An 18,997-nucleotide genomic window follows, 5' to 3' on the forward strand; every position below is an offset into this window, starting at 1 on the left:
TTTTCGTTTCGGTCGGGCACCACCCAAACTGGTGATCACATTAGAGAAACCTTTATTTGTCACATGCACACTTCAAGCACAGTGAGATTCATTCTCTGCATTTAACCCATCTGAAGCAGTGAACACACGCGCACACACCCAGAGCAGTGGGCAGCCACGCTACAGTGCCCGGGGAGCAGTCAGGGGTTCGGTACCTTGCTCAAGGGCACTTCAGCCCAAGGCCGCCCCACGTTAACCTAACTGCATGTCTTTGGACTGTGGGGGAAACCGGAGCACCCGGAGGAAACCCACGCAGACACGGGGAGAACATGCAAACTCCTCACAGAAAGGCCCCCGCTGACGGCTGGGCTCAAACCTAGGACCTTCTTGCTGTGAGGCAACAGTGCTAACCACTACACCACCGTGCCGCCCAGTCATCAGCTTTTCTTTGGCTAATCAGGCACAAGGTATGCCACCACTCTTGCCAGAGCAGTTAGGGGTTAGGTGCCTTGCTCAAGGACACTTCAGCCAGTCCTGCTGGTCCAGGGAATCGAACCAGCAACCTTTTGGTCCCAAAGCTGCTTCGCTAACCATTAGGCCATGGCTTCACCAAACCAAAAAGTTTTAGTTGTACTTTTTTTTAAATTCATTTATTTTTTTATTCTATCCACATTCACTGGATATGAGCAATCACATGGTCTGATTGGCTACTCTACTACTAGACTATCAGCTCATATATCGTGAGGAGAGAAAAAGAAAATGGCGGAGCGGGTTGTTGAACCAACCAAGGACAAAATAAAAACTCTACTTGAAAAAAAGCAACACAATATGGAATAAAAGTATTTGATGGTAAGAACGTATCTTTTTTTTTTTTTTTTTAAGAATGAATGTTATTATTATAGCATTTTTCACAAATCGCTACTGTCATTTCGCCGGTTTGTTTACATTCTAAGTGGAAATTATTTTGTTGGACGTTTTGTATAAAGTTTTTATTTTTCAAAATTTATAAAAATGCCGTTTCTCAAAGTCCCGTGAATGTGGATATAATAAACAATTATTCCACTAGTGTAGCAGATAACTGAAACAATCTTTCAAATGGTGATACAAGCACCAAACTTGGCACAAATACTCCTTAGACATTATTCTTTTTGAAAAAGTACGCGGGCCACTTGAAATTCAAGATGGCTGCTTATTTTCAAGATGGCCGCCGCTGCAGACTTGAAAATGGGATATAATCTGGCCACTTTGACCGATTTGAATGATCTTGGTGTCTAAAAGTAGGTTTTTGACTATGAGAAATCTAAAAATCCCACTCTTAACCTTCTAGGGAGCTCCTTTCTGCCATTTCTAGCAAAAATATGATGAAAAATATACATAGACCAGAACATATCCTACAAACTATTTTATTTATTTGTTATTTTTAAATGCACAACTAGAATGTTTAGTTATGGTCAATGTTTGTCACTGCTGAGTGCAATGAGTCAAATACAGAGCTCACAAATGCACTGTTCACCCCAGCAGTGAGCTGCATGGTTTCACTTGTCCTCACATTTGCAGCTACATAGTCCGGTGCAGGTGAGACTGAATCGGTAGCATTTGCACCTTCCACGGCATTCAGATTTGCATCCACATTTGGTCAGCTGTTGGCAACTCTCGGCAATAGGTGGAAGCGTTGTCCAGAAGACCTTCCATGTGTCTCCACTCTTTGTCCATCCCCAGTCAGCAGGACTTTATGTTTCTGGTTGGTGCAGTGTTGACTGACTCCATATACAGCCTGCTTGATAGGCAGCGCGCTTTGCATGCTGAAGTAGTGGTGCTTGAGTTGGAGGGATGGCTTCATATGGCCTCTGCTTTCGAGCAAACATATCCAGCCTGGCATCATCAACACGTGCAACTGTACTGGACCTGTCATACATTGTCACCACAAACTTCTCCAGGACCTCCAGATCATCATCATCTACTGTTGGTGGGTACTGGCTGAGCTTGGCAAAGACATCAGACGCTTCAGCATACACATCCCAGGTTTGCCATGCAGACTTCTTCCCTTTGCTGCAGAAGCCTGATACAACATCGTAACCAGTGAAGGCATGGAAGAAGAGTATTCCTTTGCTCTTCTCCAGTCCTAAAGAGAGGTGCAGGTCATGTACAGGAATCCATCTCAGGTTCCGTCCTTGGCCAAAGGCCACCCACAACTGGTGCAGACCAATCCCTTGAAGGAGAGGCAGAACACTGATTGCTATGACGAGGACATCCTCTACCTCTACTGCTACACCCTACACCCCAAACTATAATTATTGCTACAGTCTATACAAACATGCATGCTAGCTATGTTAGTGGACTATTTTACAAAAGGCCAAGAATAAGGCAAAAGTAAGCTTCTGAGTGATTTTATTCTCCCTGTTGGATTCTACATGGTCAAAAATGTATAATTTGATGCCAGAATCATCCATATCGGACAAGTCTGTGCATAGTTATGGCAAAACGATATATTTCTGTACTGGACATGGCGGCCATCTTTAAAATGGGCAGCCATCTTGAATTTCAAATGGCCCGCGTACTTTTTCAAAAGAATAATGTCTAAGGAGTATCTGTGCCGAATTTGGTGCTTGTATCACAATTTGAAAGATTCCTCTGAAATATTGTTATCTGTTGCACTACACTCAATCTCGTTGTACATGGCTTATAGCTGACTCGGGGCTACGCACCTCATCGGCTATCAGCTCATGTACGATTTGATTTCATGGAATAACTGTTAAATGAACATGGGTGTTATTTCAGATGGAACACTGAAACAAGGCCCTGTATTTATCATTGCCAATTCAATATGAAAGTTATGCTAAAAAAAAAAAAAAGGCAGTACCAGAAGCAACAAGGTGAATAAAATCAAAAGTAATGTGAATGAATGAAATTAGCCCTTTATCCTAATCAGTATAAAATATAAAAAGCGAAGAATTAATAAATTAACCATCCTTAGAATAACAGTCATAAGTTTGTACACCCCTACTCATTCATAGGTTTTTCTGTATTGTGACTATTTTCTACATTGTAGAACCATACTGAAGACATTGACACTATGAAATAACATTTGGAACAGATATGGAATTATGTGGTGAAGAAAAAGTGTTTTAAAACCCCCCAAAATGTTTCATATTTGAGATTCTTCAAAGTAGCCAGCGTTTACCTTGATGACACTTTGGACGTTATTGGCATTATCTTAACCAGCTTCATGAGGTGGTCACCTGGAACGCTTTTCAATGAACAGGTGCTTCGTCAAAAGTTATTTCGTGCAGTTTCTTGCTTTCTTGATGCGTTTAAGACCGTCAAACAGTAAATAGTAAATGATAAAAATACACTAAATAGCCCTGTTCCACAACTGTAGTAATTCATATTATATCAAAAACCACTCAGCTAAGTAAAGAGAAACGACATCCATCATTACTTTAAGACATGAGGTGACTTTTAATGAATAAACATAAAGAAAAAACATTGAATTAGAAGGTGTGTCCATACTTTTGTCTGGTACTCTACATTCATGTCCATACAATGTATTTATGAATTTAAGAGCTTTGTTTTGTTAAAACTTTATTCTGCAGTTTACTCTGTGATGATCCGAGTTGCCTCTCTGTCCGGTAGCAGGACTGAGTGGCTGCTTTAAGCTGTAGTTATTCAGTACAGCTGAATGTCATGGCCTATCGTAATCGCATCAATTGCCGACTTACAACATGCCTTTCACACGATATGCAAACTTCAGTGGTGGTTTGTTATTACGAGGAAGGCAGATCCAAATATTTAGGACCGTTGGTATGCTACAGCTGTTCCTGCTGATCCTGAATACTGTTTAGCCTGTAGGCAAAAAGTGAGCAGATCTATTTCAGGAATCAGCATTGCTCTTGCTCTCTCTGTGTAGGCTTCCCAGTCGGCCCATCATCAACACACCCATCATCAGTACTACAGTGCACAGTGAAGGCCAACCCCTGTCCATGCCGCTAGAGCAGCCCATCACACTCGACTACACTCTGCTGGAGACAGAGGAGAGGTCCAAGCCTGTGTGTGTGTTCTGGAACCACTCCATTGCGTGAGTTTTGTTCACGTTCAACCTATGCACCCTCATCCATACACTCATAGTTGTTCATGTTTCAGATTTCTCTAGTTAGTGCTGTGATTTATTCTGATTTTAAAAAAAAATTTGTATCCAAATTAAAACCTACCTTGTCAGCAAAGTTTGTAACCTTTAATAAACATTATGTAGGTGAGTAGTATAATCCGTGTTTTAAGACAGCACACTGAAAGCTTTCTCTGATAATGTAGCTTACTGTATACTAACCCAGTCTGGTATGGTGTGTGTGTGTTGTAGGATTGGAGGGACAGGCGGTTGGTCCTCTAAGGGCTGTGAGCTCACCTTCAGAAACAAAACCCATATCAGCTGCCAGTGTAACCATATGACCAGCTTCGCCGTGCTCATGGACATCTCCAAAAGAGAGGTAGGGCTTTCTCATGAGCTAGTTTAGTGTTACTGTTAACATCAGTGCAGTTTTCCGGTGTTGGCCTGGCACTGACCTTATCCATCCTGCACTCATATGGGAGGATGAATATTTAAAAGTGCGTTAGGTAAGATTAGTCTCAAACCCCCAAGAGTGGTTCTCTAATAGTTCATTTGAATGATCCCCGCCCATGTTCAGGAAGCTCCACTCCAAGATACCGTACACGACTGACAGTAGGCGTATCCAAACATTCTGGACCGGAAGTTCATTTTCCAAACTGTTTTTGTTTTTCCTTAGTGACTTAATACACTTTTGCTGAAGCCGTGACTTAAAACGTTGTTTTTATCATTTTCTACATATCTTGCATGTTATTTGTACAAGTCAGGATTTAAAAAAAAAAATAAAAATCCACTATTACACCTTTAATGGGAGAGCACTAAACATGTGCTCAAGTGTAAACACTACTATCTTGCTCCTTACTTCCCAGTGTCAAACCTTCTCATAGGGTAAATTTCTTATCTTAAGCCAGTATCTCACTGGGCTGCGACAGATTGCGAACGTCATTCGCGCAAGAGTTTCAAAAGTGTCTTGAAACATTCGCGGGGCTTCTCAATTTCCTCGCATGAGTCGCAAAGTGTCGCTGCTTCGTCGCTGAAATTTTGAACATGTTCAGAAAATTTATGCGACAAAATTTCTCTCAAAATAGCCGCAAATGCGTCGCTGGTGTCGCAAAGCCGTCCCGAACCCTTCTCAAGTCAGTTTCCGTGAGGCTTCCTCTACTTCCCTGCTTGCCGAGAAAACCGGGCTGCGACAGCCTGCGACTAGTTGGAGACACAACAATTGCGGTAAAATCTGCGAATATCAATTCAGTGTGATTCCAAGTGAAAATTGTCGCTAATTCGCATATTTTATCGCAATTGTTGTGTCTCCAACTAGTTGCGGGCTGTCGCAGCCCAGTGAGATACTACCCTTATAATCGCAAAGTTGCAGATTTATGGGAAATTTGTACAAGCAAAAAACCTACAAAAAGCTACTCGCAGCTAAGGACAACACCACAATATCACAGCTTGTCCTCCTACTTCATTCACTGTGAAATTGTGGGCAGCATTTCTGTATGGCAGAATATGACATTGTGCATAAAAGCTAGGGGTGCAACGATTCACCGATGCATCGATGCATCGCGATACTTTCGCCACGATACGATATGTATCGCCGGCCAAAACGAATCGTGATACACGACGATACTAACTCATTTTCCGCATGTAGAGACTATATTATACTCAAAACAATTATAGTCGGGCGTGATCATCGAAATGACACGAAAGGTGGGTATTTATTTGGAAACATTTAGGAAATTGACATATGGCGCTCTCGTCATTTCGAACACGGTAACAATTAAGTCCTGCAATCAATTTATCATACACCGTACTCACACACGGACTGGCCATCGGGAGTAGCGGGAGTTTTCCCGGTGGGCCGGTGGTTCAGTGTGGGCCGGCGGAGAAAAAAAAAAAAAAAACAGTTGCGCGCTGGCCTTTAATATGATAAGCAATGTTAACAGTTTCTTTAAGAAACTGTTAACATTGCTTATTACAGTTGCGCGCTGGCCTTTAATATGATAAGCAATGTTAACAGTTTCTTTAAGAAACTGTTAACATTGCTTATCATATTAAAGGCCAGCGCGCAACTGTTTTTTTTTTTCTCCGCCGGCCCACGCTGAACCACCGGCCCACCGGGAAAACTCCCGCTACTCCCAATGGCCAGTCCGTGTGTGACCGTACTCAATATGCTAACGATGATAAGCTACTAAGTTCAGAGTGATCAACTTTTACGTGCGGGGCAGTTTCAATACCGTGTCCGAGGTATTCGCGCTTGTGCAGTAGATCGTGCGCTTCCGTGTGCATTCGGTTCTGTCCGTAGCCAATCAGATCGTTTGGTAACATTGACGTTGGCACGTGTTGCTAATACACGAGGTAGCTTCGTAAAAATGGAACTTGAAAAACCACCAGCTTCATACAAATCAGTAGTTTGGGAGCATTTTGGGTTCCCAGTTCACCGTGAACAAGGCGTGAAAACAGTTAACAGGCAGGTGACCGTATGTGGGCACTGTTCAGCAGAAATTAAATACACCGGGAATACGACCAACATGACTGTGCATATACGCCGCCACCATCGAGATATAGACATCGCCGAGTCCTCACAAAGCCCGATGCCTAAGTCACCCTTTTATGTAAACAGATGAAGGATGTGTTATTATCTGTTTATATCGGCTGGTCGCTCATCATTTCTCATACACTGTAATGTCTGCATAAATGTATGGTGTTATTGTTGATTCATATTAAAAATGTCATTTTTGACATTTTCACACCAGTTTGTCGTACATCATTGTGTATCGCGATACGTATCGTATCGTGACCCTAATATCGTGATACGTATTGTATCGTGGCCTAATGTATCGTTGCAGCCTTAATAAAAGCAGGTTTAAGGTTTAAAACCTTGAGCTAACCTTCTCTAGTGTTGTCTAAGCAGCTATAACTAAGCACAATGGGTCTCTCAGAAATGAAATATTCGAGAAGGAAGTGAAATTTTGCTGGTTTCCTAAACTTAAGACACAAAAGGAAAGGCATAGGATCTGGAAGAAGCAATGCACTGGTGCATCATGGGTTGTTTTCTAATCTGGAGTATTGATAGAAGAATGAAAAATTGAAAACAAAGAGAAAGCATTTGTCCCTTGGCCTTTTAAAAATGAATAAAAAATCAAAACGGACACTTTGCTGGCACTTTCTTCGAGAGAATTCTTGCTGAAATCATTTTAGTCCCTGCAAGTTCTGTGTTAAGTTGTTGATCTCCGTGTACACATTTCTTCTTGCGTTCTTTCTGTAATTGTTCGACTTCGCTTCCACCTGTTCCACCCAGCATGGAGATGTGTTACCACTGAAGATAGTCACGTATGCCACAGTGTCTGCCTCGTTACTGGCTTTGCTGATCACCTTCATATTGCTGGCCATCCTGCGGAAGCTCCGCTCCAACCTGCACAGCATCCACAAGAACCTCGTAGCAGCACTCTTCTTCTCCGAGCTCGTCTTCCTCATCGGCATTAACCAGACCGACAACCCGGTGAGGCATTCGCTCTTTCCCGATTTCGGACTTAAATCTGCAAATACAGACCATTGCTGCTATTTTGCAAATTGTTTATTTGAACATGAGATTACGTGTTCTGAAGATTTGGGTTTGTGTACAGGGTATGGAAAAGATATTTGATGTGGAAAAACTTCCATTAATCGTGAGACTTGTAGCCAGTGCAAAAGTTAAGAAGCAAATGTCAAATCACAAACGTGTCTCTGATCGACCAGAGTTTTCATTCTGCTACAATTTTGTTTAGAGGAGCATTTTTGGAGGTCTGTTTCTTGCTGTCAGACTTGAATAATTCAATCCCATAAGTCTTTAATTAGCAGCTGTGTGCAGTGAGGGGTCGGGTCGAGCTGATAGCTGTTGACAAATGACTGGGAATAACCTACAAGAGGAAAAGGGTCTGTTTAGACTCTGATGATTCACCACTGAGTAGAGAGACATTTGATTGGTAGATACACAATCCCTATAATTATAGATTTTTTTTTTTAAACACACATTTCTCATACTGTTCATACCTGGAAGGCGGGCTAGATTAAAGTATTCGAGTGATAGTGTTTGAGATGTTGCCTCAGGCAGTGGCAGTCTATAAATTGGTGGGAGCTTAGAGACCATGAAAAGGTTTAGAAATACCACAGCCATCTCTGTTGTTAACTAGATTATATCATGTGTACCAACTAATTCTTTGGACAGGAATGCTCTGTTTTTAACTTGTGCCATAGTTCCCTTCTATATGAGCAAACCTAATTACAAGATTCTTATTGTTTAGTTTTGTTTTTTTTCCAGTCCAGGTATGTGCTTGTCTTTGTGTTCTGATAAGCAGGTCTGTGTCATGTTTGGCAGTAAAGAAACAGGAGGCTGCAGTTGTACAGTCAGTGTTAAGGAGCTCTCTCTGACGTCAGCCTGTTGGCTTTAGTATGGAAACAAGCAGGGACTGGTGTCTACTAGTGAAGCTACTTATACAGCGCTCAGCGTAAATGAGTGCACCCCCTTTGAAAAGTAACATTTTAAACAATCTCTCAATGAACACAAACAATTTCCAAAATGTTGACAAAACAAAGTTTAATATAACATCTGTTTAACTTATAACGTGAAAGTAAGGTTAATAATCTAACTTAGATTACACATTTTTCAGTTTTACTCAGATTAGGGTGGTGCAAAAATGAGTACACCCCACAACAAAAACTACTACATCTAGTACTTTGTATGGCCTCCATGATTTTTAATGACAGCACCAAGTCTTCTAGGCATGGAATGAACAAGTTGGCGACATTTTGCAACATCGATCTTTTTCCATTCTTCAACAATGACCTCTTTTAGTGACTGGATGCTGGATGGAGAGCGATGCTCAACTTGTCTCTTCAGAATTCCCCAAAGAAAATAATTTCTTTACACCACAAAGGTGAAGGCTACAAGAAGATCAGCAAAGCTTTATTTATCAGTCAGAATACTGTAGCAAAAGTGATACAAAAATTTAAGAAAGATGGAACTGCAACCATCTCACAGAGACGTCCAGGTCGTCCACGGAAGTTAACACCTCGACAGGAGCGTCTTCCGATGAGAAGGGTTGAAGAAAATCGGCATGCAAGTTCACTGCAGTTATCTAAAGAAGCAGAAAGCCAAACTGGGGTGACTATTTCCCGTGACACAATACGGCGTACGCTGCAGAGGAATGGCATGCATGGATGCCGTCCACGAAAGAAGCCTCTCCTAAAGCCCAGGCACAAAAAAGCCCACCTAGAGTTTGCCAGGGCCCATGCTGACAAAGATGAAGACTACTGGGACTCTATGCTCTGGAGTGATGAGACCAAGATAAATGTTTTTGGAACTGATGGCTTCAAAACTGTATGGCATCGCAAAGGTGAGGAATCCAAAGAAAAATGCCTGGTGCCTACAGTGAAACATGATGGTGGCAGTGTCCTTATGTGGGGCTGCATGAGTGCTGCTGGTGTTGGGGAGCTGCATTTCATTGATGGCATCATGAATTCACAGATGTATTGCTCTATACTGAAAGAGAAGATGCTACCATCACTCCGTGCCCTTGGTCGTTGTGCACTTTTCCAACATGACTAAACACACATCTCAGGCCACTGTTGGATTTCTGAAGAAGAACAGGGTGAAAGTGATTCAGTGGCCAAGTATGTCTCCTGATCTGAATCCAATCGAACACCTATGGGCAATTCTGAAGAGACAAGTTGAGCATCACTCTCCATCCAGCATCCAGTCACTAAAAGAGGTCATTGTTGAAGAATGGAAAAAGATTGATGTTGCAAAATGCCGCCAACTTGTTCATTCCATGCCTAGAAGACTTGGTGCTGTCATTAAAAATCATGGAGGCCATACAAAGTACTAGATGTAGTAGTTTTTGTTGTGGGGTGTACTCATTTTTGCACCACCCTAATTTGAGTAAAACTGAAAAAAATGTGTAATCGAAGTTATATTATTAACCTTACTTTCCCGTTATAAGTTAAACAGATGTTATATTAAACTTTGTCTTGTCAACATTTTTGAAATTGTTTGTGTTCATTGAGATATTGTTTAAAATGTTACTTTTCAAAAGGGGTGTACTCATTTACGCTGAGCACTGTATTTAACAGTTATTCCACGAAATCGAGTCGTACATGAGCTGATAGCCGATGAGGCGCGTAGCACCGAGTCAGCTGTAAGCCATGTACGATGAGACTGAGCTATAACTGTGTTGTTATATCCACATTCACTGGATTTTGAGAAACAGAGCATTTTTATTTTTTGGCAAATTCGATAAATAAAAACTTTGCACAGAAGGTCCGACAAAATAATTTCCGCTTAGAATGTAAACAAGCCAGCGAAATGAGAGTAGCGATTTTATATAAATGCGATAATTCTTGAAAAATAAAAAAGATACACTACCGTTCAAAAGTTTGGGGTCACCCAGACAATTTTGTGTTTTCCATGAAAAGTCACACTTTTATTTCCCACCATAAGTTGTAAAATGAATAGAAAATATAGTCGAGACATTTTTCTGGCCATTTTGAGCATTTAATCGACCCCACAAATGTGACGCTCCAGAAACTCAATCTGCTCAAAGGAAGGTCAGTTTTATAGCTTCTCTAAAGAGCTCAACTGTTTTCAGCTGTGCTAACATGATTGTACAAGGGTTTTCTAATCATCCATTAGCCTTCTGAGGCAATGAGCAAACACATTGTACCATTAGAACACTGGAGTGAGAGTTGCTGGAAATGGGCCTCTATACACCTATGGAGATATTGCACCAAAAACCAGACATTTGCAGCTAGAATAGTCATTTACCACATTAGCAATGTATAGAGTGGATTTCTGATTAGTTTAAAGTGATCTTCATTGAAAAGAACAGTGCTTTTCTTTCAAAAATAAGGACATTTCAAAGTGACCCCAAACTTTTGAACGGTAGTGTACGTTCTTACCATCAAATACTTTTATTCCATATTTTGTTGCATTTTTAAAAAATATTTTTTGGAGTTTTGTTTTCGAGTAGAGTTTTTATTTCGTCCTCGGTTGGTTCAGCAACACGCGCCGCCATTTTGTTTTTCTCTACTCACCGTACAGTATATGAACTGATAGCATAGTAGTAGAGTAGCCAATCAGAGCGCACGGTTGCTCATATCCAGTGAATGCGGATAGAATAATTTCTTATATATACATACTGTATAATCTGACTAAAAAAATTACATATGCACATCCCACATACAGTTCTAGTTTTGTAAACAGTGTGATACTCACATGAGGAGTGTGTAGGGTTGTTGAGGTCTGATGAACCTTTTTCACTGCTTAAAATGTCAGAAAACTGGTCCTGTGCTTTTTTTTTTTTTCCTTCTATTGCCATCCATTCTAGTCCTAGAGATTCCAGGTAGGATTTTATTCAGGGTCTGTTCACAGTTGGCACCAAAAGGAACTGAAAGAACATGAGGGTGGCTCTCCCTGTGCATCTCTCTCTCTTTCTGATGATTCAAATCACACAGCCTCTGCATTGTGGAACAAACCACCTCCAATAGCTTTACTAACTACACCCCAAATGCCCTTGATGTGCCCTGTCTGATGTTCCCTTCTCCCCTCTCTCTCTCTCTCTCTCTCTCTCTCTCTCTCTCTCTCTGCAGTTTGTGTGTACAGTGATTGCAATCCTGCTGCACTTCTTCTACATGTGCACATTTGCCTGGATGTTTGTGGAAGGCCTGCACATTTACCGCATGCTCACAGAGATGCGCAACATCAACCACGGCCACATGCGCTTTTACTATGTCATCGGGTGGGGCATCCCTGCTGTCATCACAGGTGAGTCACACTCACATCTCCATATAAACAGATTACGTTGATCACGTGGGAGATTTTGGACTGACGCATTAAACTATGCTCTCTAACTCCATCACTGAAACACCACCTGAGGGAATACCTTTTTAGAAGAATGGTCTTCCTCCCTCCAGTGCACGTCCACAGACTTGTAGAATCCATACCAAGACACACTGAAGTCGTTCTGGAGGCTTGTTGGTTTTCGTTCTTTAATTAGTCACCAGCCTGTGCACTGTAGCTATTCGTTAGCTGTATTATCACTGACAGCGTCCCATCTATGCAAGTATGCTGCTGTTATAAACAAGTAGTAAAGCTGCTTGCAATAAATGTAGGTACAAGACAGGTAAATAAACTGGTGCACATCTGTAAACATACATACACAAACAGACATGTCAAAACACTTAACACAAACCACACCACCATGAAGTCATGCTGGAACTTGTCTCTACTTTGAAAAGTCGCTGTGATCCCTGTGGGAAAGAAGCTTGTCTCTGTCACTCTCTCTCGCGCTCTCATCCTCTATTTTCCTGTCTTCGTTCCATCTTCCACCTCATAATTTCTCTTTCTCTCTTCGTCCTTCTCTCTGTCTGGTTAGAACACCTTCTTGGAGGTGCTGTATCCATCAGGGCATCGCTTACCCCTCTGGCAGCCACTCAAAGCTGGAGCAAAAACAACTCTAGCACACACATAATAGAGGCCAGGCATGCACTTCTTCAGCTTATAATCTGCTTGTGTGTTTTTGCAGGTCTAGCTGTTGGGTTAGATCCACAGGGCTACGGCAACCCAGACTTTTGCTGGCTCTCGGTCCATGACACACTGATCTGGAGCTTCGCTGGGCCCATCGCCGTTGTTGTGCTGGTGAGTGCATTCCAACATAAAACACACACACACAAACTGGGAAATGTGGTGTATCATGTTTTTGTAAAAGGAAAATGCAACACCATGACAGAAGCTGAATTTTGCGTGTCCTTAATATCACTTTGCGTTCTTCAGCCATTCCTTTATTAAATATCATGTCATAATGTGTAACTGTATTTTGTAAGTCTCGGGTCCTCACATGTTTGGCGTGACCTGTGTCACAGGTGAATATAGTGATCTTCGTACTGGCAGCCAAGGCATCGTGCGGACGCAGGCGTAGAAACTTTGAGAAATCTGGAGCCATGTGAGTTATTTTATCCACACACACACTCGGAGTACCCATAAGCCTTATAATATAATGCTATTCAAGTTTATCCCGGAGACCATTAGTAATATCCAGTAGTAACGGACTACAGTATTCAAAATGCGCTAAGATGAAAGCCTTATATAGCTTCACGGCGGTGTTGTTGGAGAACGGATAAAAATGTGATCTCCAACAACACCGCTGTGAAGCTATATAAGGCTTTCATCTTGCTGCATTTTGAATACTGTAATCCATTACTACTGGGTATTACTAATGGTCTCCGGGATAAACTTGATAAAGCCAACTGTTTTGGTCTTGGATCTATTTTCAAACTGCCTTATGACTGTTCATATAAAGATGCTTTAGCCATGGCTATTCTGCAGACACTTGAACACCGACGGGCATGCCAGTCCTTGTCCTTGGTTTATCAAGCCTTAGTCTCTACCTGTGGTCCGAACTACATAAAGGAACACTTTCAAATACAACAAAGCCACTATAATTTAAGACTGGGTAACCTCGGACTAGCACAACCAACATTCAGTGCGTTTACATGCACATCCAAATCGAGCTACTGTCGGTAATCGAGCTAAGGGTCCCAGCAGGGGTGCCAGAGAAATCCAATCCTATATGCACACAAGGAAATCGAGCTATTGTGTGAGGTACATTGTGCACCCGAGCCACAGGTGGCACCACACGCCCCATCGTGTTGGTACACTTCCGGTTGTCGTCATGAAGAAGAGCTATTCAAGAGTATAAACAAAGTTATCAGCAGTCTTGCCAGATACTGCTGACGTTTTCCCAGCCCAAAACATGTTCAAATCTGCCAAAATGCACTTAAAACCGCCCAATCTGGCAACACTGGCAGTTCCGTGTTCACAAGTTCCGTGCTCAAGCTGTTAGGCTTGCTCTAACAGACTGTATGGCTACAGACTGTCCTGCGCAGACCACTGTTTTGTAAGACAACTTATTTTGCACAATTGTATATTTTTCTAAAGTCCATTTTTTGCTTACAAAAAAATATTTTTTTTTTGCTTACAATTGAACTTATGTCTTAATAAACACACAAAAAGTTCAATTGTTTTGTTTTTATTGACATTCTTCAGATGTTGGACATATATATATACACACACACACACAAATACAATTACTTGTTTATGTACACAATTCACAGCTATGCAACAGCTGTACAGATGTATTTGGTGATACAGTAAGTGAGCTAAATTTTAACAGTGCAAACAATGCCACAAAAAGAAAAGATTCATGCCGTTGTCATGATTCATTGTCATGCCGACCGAGGCTGTCGTGTTTCCCGCTTGTGGTCTCATCACTCGTCACTTCCGGAAGGGGCAGTGCTGAAGTAAGTAGCTCGACTACGTAGCTCAATAGGGTTTACATGCACTAAGTAGCTCGGCAGAAATCGCATAATCTAGGTCGTGTAGCTCGATTCCGAGAAATCAAGTTCGGTTCAATTTCAGCCGAATTAAGGTGTATACATGGCATTTTGAACTTTGATTTCAGTCGAGCAACGGCAGAAATTCGATCCTCTCTATGTGCATGTAAACGCACTGACTGAACAGAAAATGGATTCACAGATCATTTACCTATCTGGTAACGCGTATGTGGAACAATCTCCCTTCGGAACTGAGACGTCCTGGGGTGTCGTGGCTCAGGTGGATAAGGCGCTATACCATAAATCCGGGGACCCGGGTTCGATTCCGACCCGAGGTCATTTCCTGATTCCTCCCCGTCTCTCTCCCACTCATTTCCTATCTCTACACTGTCCTATCCAATAAAGGTGGAAAAAGCCCAAAAAAAACTTTTAAAAAAAAGGAACTGAGACATCCTGATTCTTTAATCGAGTTTAAAAGCACCATAAAGAAAATGAATCTTGGCAGTGGCACATTGTGCAAATGTAATATTTGTGATCAGTAGAGTTAAATTGCATTTAGTTATATTTAATTTTTTTATTTTTAATGTTGGGTGGCATGGTGGTGTAGTGGTTAGCGCTGTCGCCTCACAGCAAGAAGGTCCTGGGTTCGAGCCCAGCGGCCGACGAAGGCCTTTCTGTATGGAGTTTGCATGTTCTCCCGTGTTTGTGTGGGTTTCCTCCGGGTGCTCCAGTTTCCCCTATAGAGGATGTGCAGTCACGTGACCCGCATGTGTGTACTCCGCCATATTGGACGGCATCAGGATTGTTTACCTTGCGCGAGCGTAATGGATCCAGGCAGTAATCCCCAAGAAAATTCGGAAAATACCCCATCTACATCGCGCGATTACTTGTCTAAGTTTGTTCAGCATCTTGAAGGTGACGTGAGGCAGCGTTACGTGGAAAAGTGTTCCAGGTTGGGGATTGCAGATCCGTACAACTTGCTGCAATCCTTGTTCAGGGAAATTCGGAGCTGCGGTGCCGGCGATTTGCCCGATCTGGCCTACCACGACATTTACAATTTTCTTGTTAATCGTGAATCGTGTTACACTGGCAAAGCCCTCAAAGCTTACAAGAGCCTGGAAGCTTATAAATATTTTGTTGCGGGATGATGGGTATCCCAACTATACCTCTGGAAGGTTCCGAAGAAGAATGTCTACTTGATAACCTCACGGGTAAATGGCATTAAGACGTTTATCATAAAGAGACTCTGCAGGACGTTTTATCGTAGGAATGTTCAAAATCTAAACTCTAAAGTATGAGAAGAAAACAGTAAATCAGAAAGCTGTGCACATTTGCGCAGCTTCCGCGAAAACATGCGCAGCTTTCTGATTTACTGTTTTCTTCTCATACTTCCTGTTTCATGGACTGTAACAGCATTTGCTTATTTAATAATTTTAATACAGAATTTACTCTGATGAAATTATTCAGACACTCCAACGCCCCCCCCCCCCCCCCCCCCCCCAAAAAAAAAAATCGGATCTGCGCGATTCAGCCGTGAAAAAGGCGCATCCGCCGTTTGCATCCCTGTTTAAACTCATAGGTTAACCGACTTTAATCGGCTAATGAGGCTCGATGGTCGGTCAAGATTTTTTTTAGTTTTCGCCATCCCTACTATGGATTGGCCTTTCAAAGGCATATATGAGCCAAAAAGATAAAACATTGTCATAGACTAGGCCAGGGTAGTAGGGCTAGGCATAGCCATTTTAAACATTAGAGATCAAGCGGACTGATGGCCACAAACACTGTACTGTCTAGTTTCTAAGTATGCGGTTATGATTCAATCCGAAAATCAACTTAACAGATGTACTAAGAGTATTGAATTAGAAGATTACACCTACAGTGGTGCTTGAAAGTTTGTGAACCCTTTAGAATTATCTATATTTCTGCATAAATATGACCTAAAACATCATCAGATTTTCACACAAGTCCTAAAAGTAGACAAAGAGAACCCAGTTAAACAAATGAGACAAAAATATTATACTTGGTCATTGATTTATTGAGGAAAATGATCCAATATTACATATCTGTGAGTGGCAAAAGTATGTGAACCTCTAGGATTAGCAGTTAATTTGAAGGTGAAATTAATGTTTTCAATCAATGGGATGACAATCAGGTGTGAGTGGGCACCCTGTTTTATTTAAAGAACAGGGATCTATCAAAGTCTGATCTTCAAAACACATGTTTGTGGAAGTGTATCATGGCACAAACAAAGGAGATTTCTGAGGACCTCAGAAAAAGCAGTGTTGACTCTCATCAGGCGGGAAAAGGTTACAAAACCACCTCTAAAGAGTTTGGACTCAACCAATCCACAGTCAGACTGATTGTGTACAAATGGAGGAAATTCAAGACCATCGTTACCCTCCCCAGGAGTGGTCGACCAACAAAGATCACTCCAAGAGCAAGGCGTGTAATAGTCAGTGAGGTCACAAAGGATCCCAGGGTAACTTCTAAGCAACTGAAGGCCTCTCTCACATTGGCTAATGTTAATGTTCATGAGTCCACCATCAGGAGAACACTGAACAACAATGGTGTGCATGGCCGGGTTGCAAGGAGAAAGCCACTGCTCTCCAAAAAGAACATTGCTGCTCGTCTGCAGTTTGCTAAAGATCACGTGGACAAGCCAGAAGGCTATTGGAAAAATGTTTTGTGGATGAATGAGACCAAAATAGAACTTTCTGGTTTAAATGAGAAGTGTTATGTTTAGAGAAAGGAAAACCCTGCATTCCAGCATAAGAACCTTATCCCATCTGTGAAACATGGTGGTGGTAGTATCATGGTTTGGGCCTGTTTTGCTGCATCTGGGCCAGGACGACTTGCCATCATTGATGGAACAATGAATTCTGAATTATACCAGTGAATTCTAAATGAAAACGTCAGGACCTCTGTCCATGAACTGAATCTCAATAGAAGGTGGGTCATGCAGCAAGACAACGACCCTAAGCACACAAGTCATTCTACCAAAGAATGGTTAAAGAAGAATAAAGTTAATGTTTTGGAATGACCAAGTCAAAGTCCTGACCTTAATCCAATCGAAACGTTGTGGAAGGACCTAAAGCAAGCAGTTCATGTGAGGAAACCCACCAACATCCCAGAGTTGAAGCTGTTCTGTATGGAGGAATGGGCTAAAATTCCTCCAAGCTGGTGTGCAGGACTGATCAACAGTTACCGCAAACGTTTAGTTGCAGTTAATGCTGCACAAGGGGGTCACACCAGATACTGAAAGCAAAGGTTCACATACTTTTGCCACTCACAGATATGTAATATTGGATAATTTTCCTCAATAAATAAATTACCAAGTATAATATTTTTGTCTCATTTGTTTAACTGGGTTCTCTTTATCTACTTTTAGGACTTGTGTGAAAATCTGATGATGTTTTAGGTCATATTTATGCAGAAATGTAGAAAGTTCTAAAGGGTTCACAAACTTTCAAGCACCACTGTACCTGATATGAAGTGTTCACTACAAATTCGGCTGGTAGAACTGGGGTACCAGAGTCTTCGCACAGCGGACACCCATTTTGCGCATCTCTCCTCGTCTGTGGGGAATCTATAAAATGACAGGCCCTCCTTTTGGCCCTGTCTATTGGTACAGCCAAATGCTGAACAAGATATAACCATTCTCGAAAGATCTACTCCGACACACTTGATAATTAGAACGGGTTCGTCTAAGTTCTATACGCGGCCATGCCGTCCAACATGGCAGATAAACAAATATCATATGACCTCGTGACATCACGTGCACGCTCTCTATAGTCCAAAGACATGCAGGTTAGGCTGATTGGTGGCTCTAAATTGACTGTAGGTGTGATTGTGAATGGTTGTTTGTCTCTGTGTCAGCCCTGCGATGACCTGGTGACTTGTCCAGGGTGTACCCCGCCTCTCACCCATAATCAGCTGGGATAGGCTCCAGCTTGCCTGTGACCCTGAACAGGATAAGCGGCTACAGATAATGGATGGATGGATTTTTAATGTTAATATTATGTCTTATGTAAGACCTCCTTGATATAGTGATATACAGGGGGCTGCAAAAGTAGGTATACAGTAATGAAAAACGAAACATTCACACAAAATGTTATTTTATTGATTATACAAACATATCAATAATAACATATCAATAATAAACATATTAATCCCTCAAACGTTCAAACTGTTTGCCCCCGGCATTCACACACTCCACTAGTCGAGCGTGGACACCCATGCACACTCTGGCACAAAGGTCTTTACCAGCATCAATTTCCTGGCAAGCCTCCCGTATGAACTGAATCATGGCATCAACAGAACGTGGCTTGGTTGCGAAAACCCTATCTTTTAATGAATTCTAGTATTAAATGAAACCTAGCACCACTATTATAATACTGGTAATACTGGAATAATCCTTACTGTATACCTACTTTTGCAGCCCCCTGTATATTTAATATTCACCTATTATAGTAGTTTGTTTTTTTTAAATATATTTTTAATTTAGATCTTTTATTAGTTTGAATATATTTGTTACGATTCTTTGACTCATTGTAC

The 18,997-nt window shown here is 41.7% G+C and overlaps 1 protein-coding gene across 5 annotated transcripts in view; it reads left to right on the top strand.

Moving 5' to 3' along the window:
* celsr1a (cadherin EGF LAG seven-pass G-type receptor 1a) overlaps positions 1-18,997 on the top strand; it is a 221,762-nt gene that overhangs the window by 185,582 nt on the left and 17,183 nt on the right. For all 5 annotated transcript variants that reach the window (XM_060903047.1, XM_060903048.1, XM_060903049.1 and 2 more), the window contains 6 exons: positions 3,887-4,054; positions 4,334-4,460; positions 7,377-7,577; positions 11,702-11,876; positions 12,637-12,749; positions 12,974-13,053. In XM_060903047.1, the coding sequence (XP_060759030.1) occupies positions 3,887-4,054; positions 4,334-4,460; positions 7,377-7,577; positions 11,702-11,876; positions 12,637-12,749; positions 12,974-13,053 (864 nt within the window). The remainder of the gene's footprint in view (positions 1-3,886; positions 4,055-4,333; positions 4,461-7,376; positions 7,578-11,701; positions 11,877-12,636; positions 12,750-12,973; positions 13,054-18,997) is intronic.

Source organism: Neoarius graeffei, chromosome 21 (genome assembly GCF_027579695.1).
Source record: "Neoarius graeffei isolate fNeoGra1 chromosome 21, fNeoGra1.pri, whole genome shotgun sequence".
NCBI classification, from domain to species: domain Eukaryota; kingdom Metazoa; phylum Chordata; class Actinopteri; order Siluriformes; family Ariidae; genus Neoarius; species Neoarius graeffei.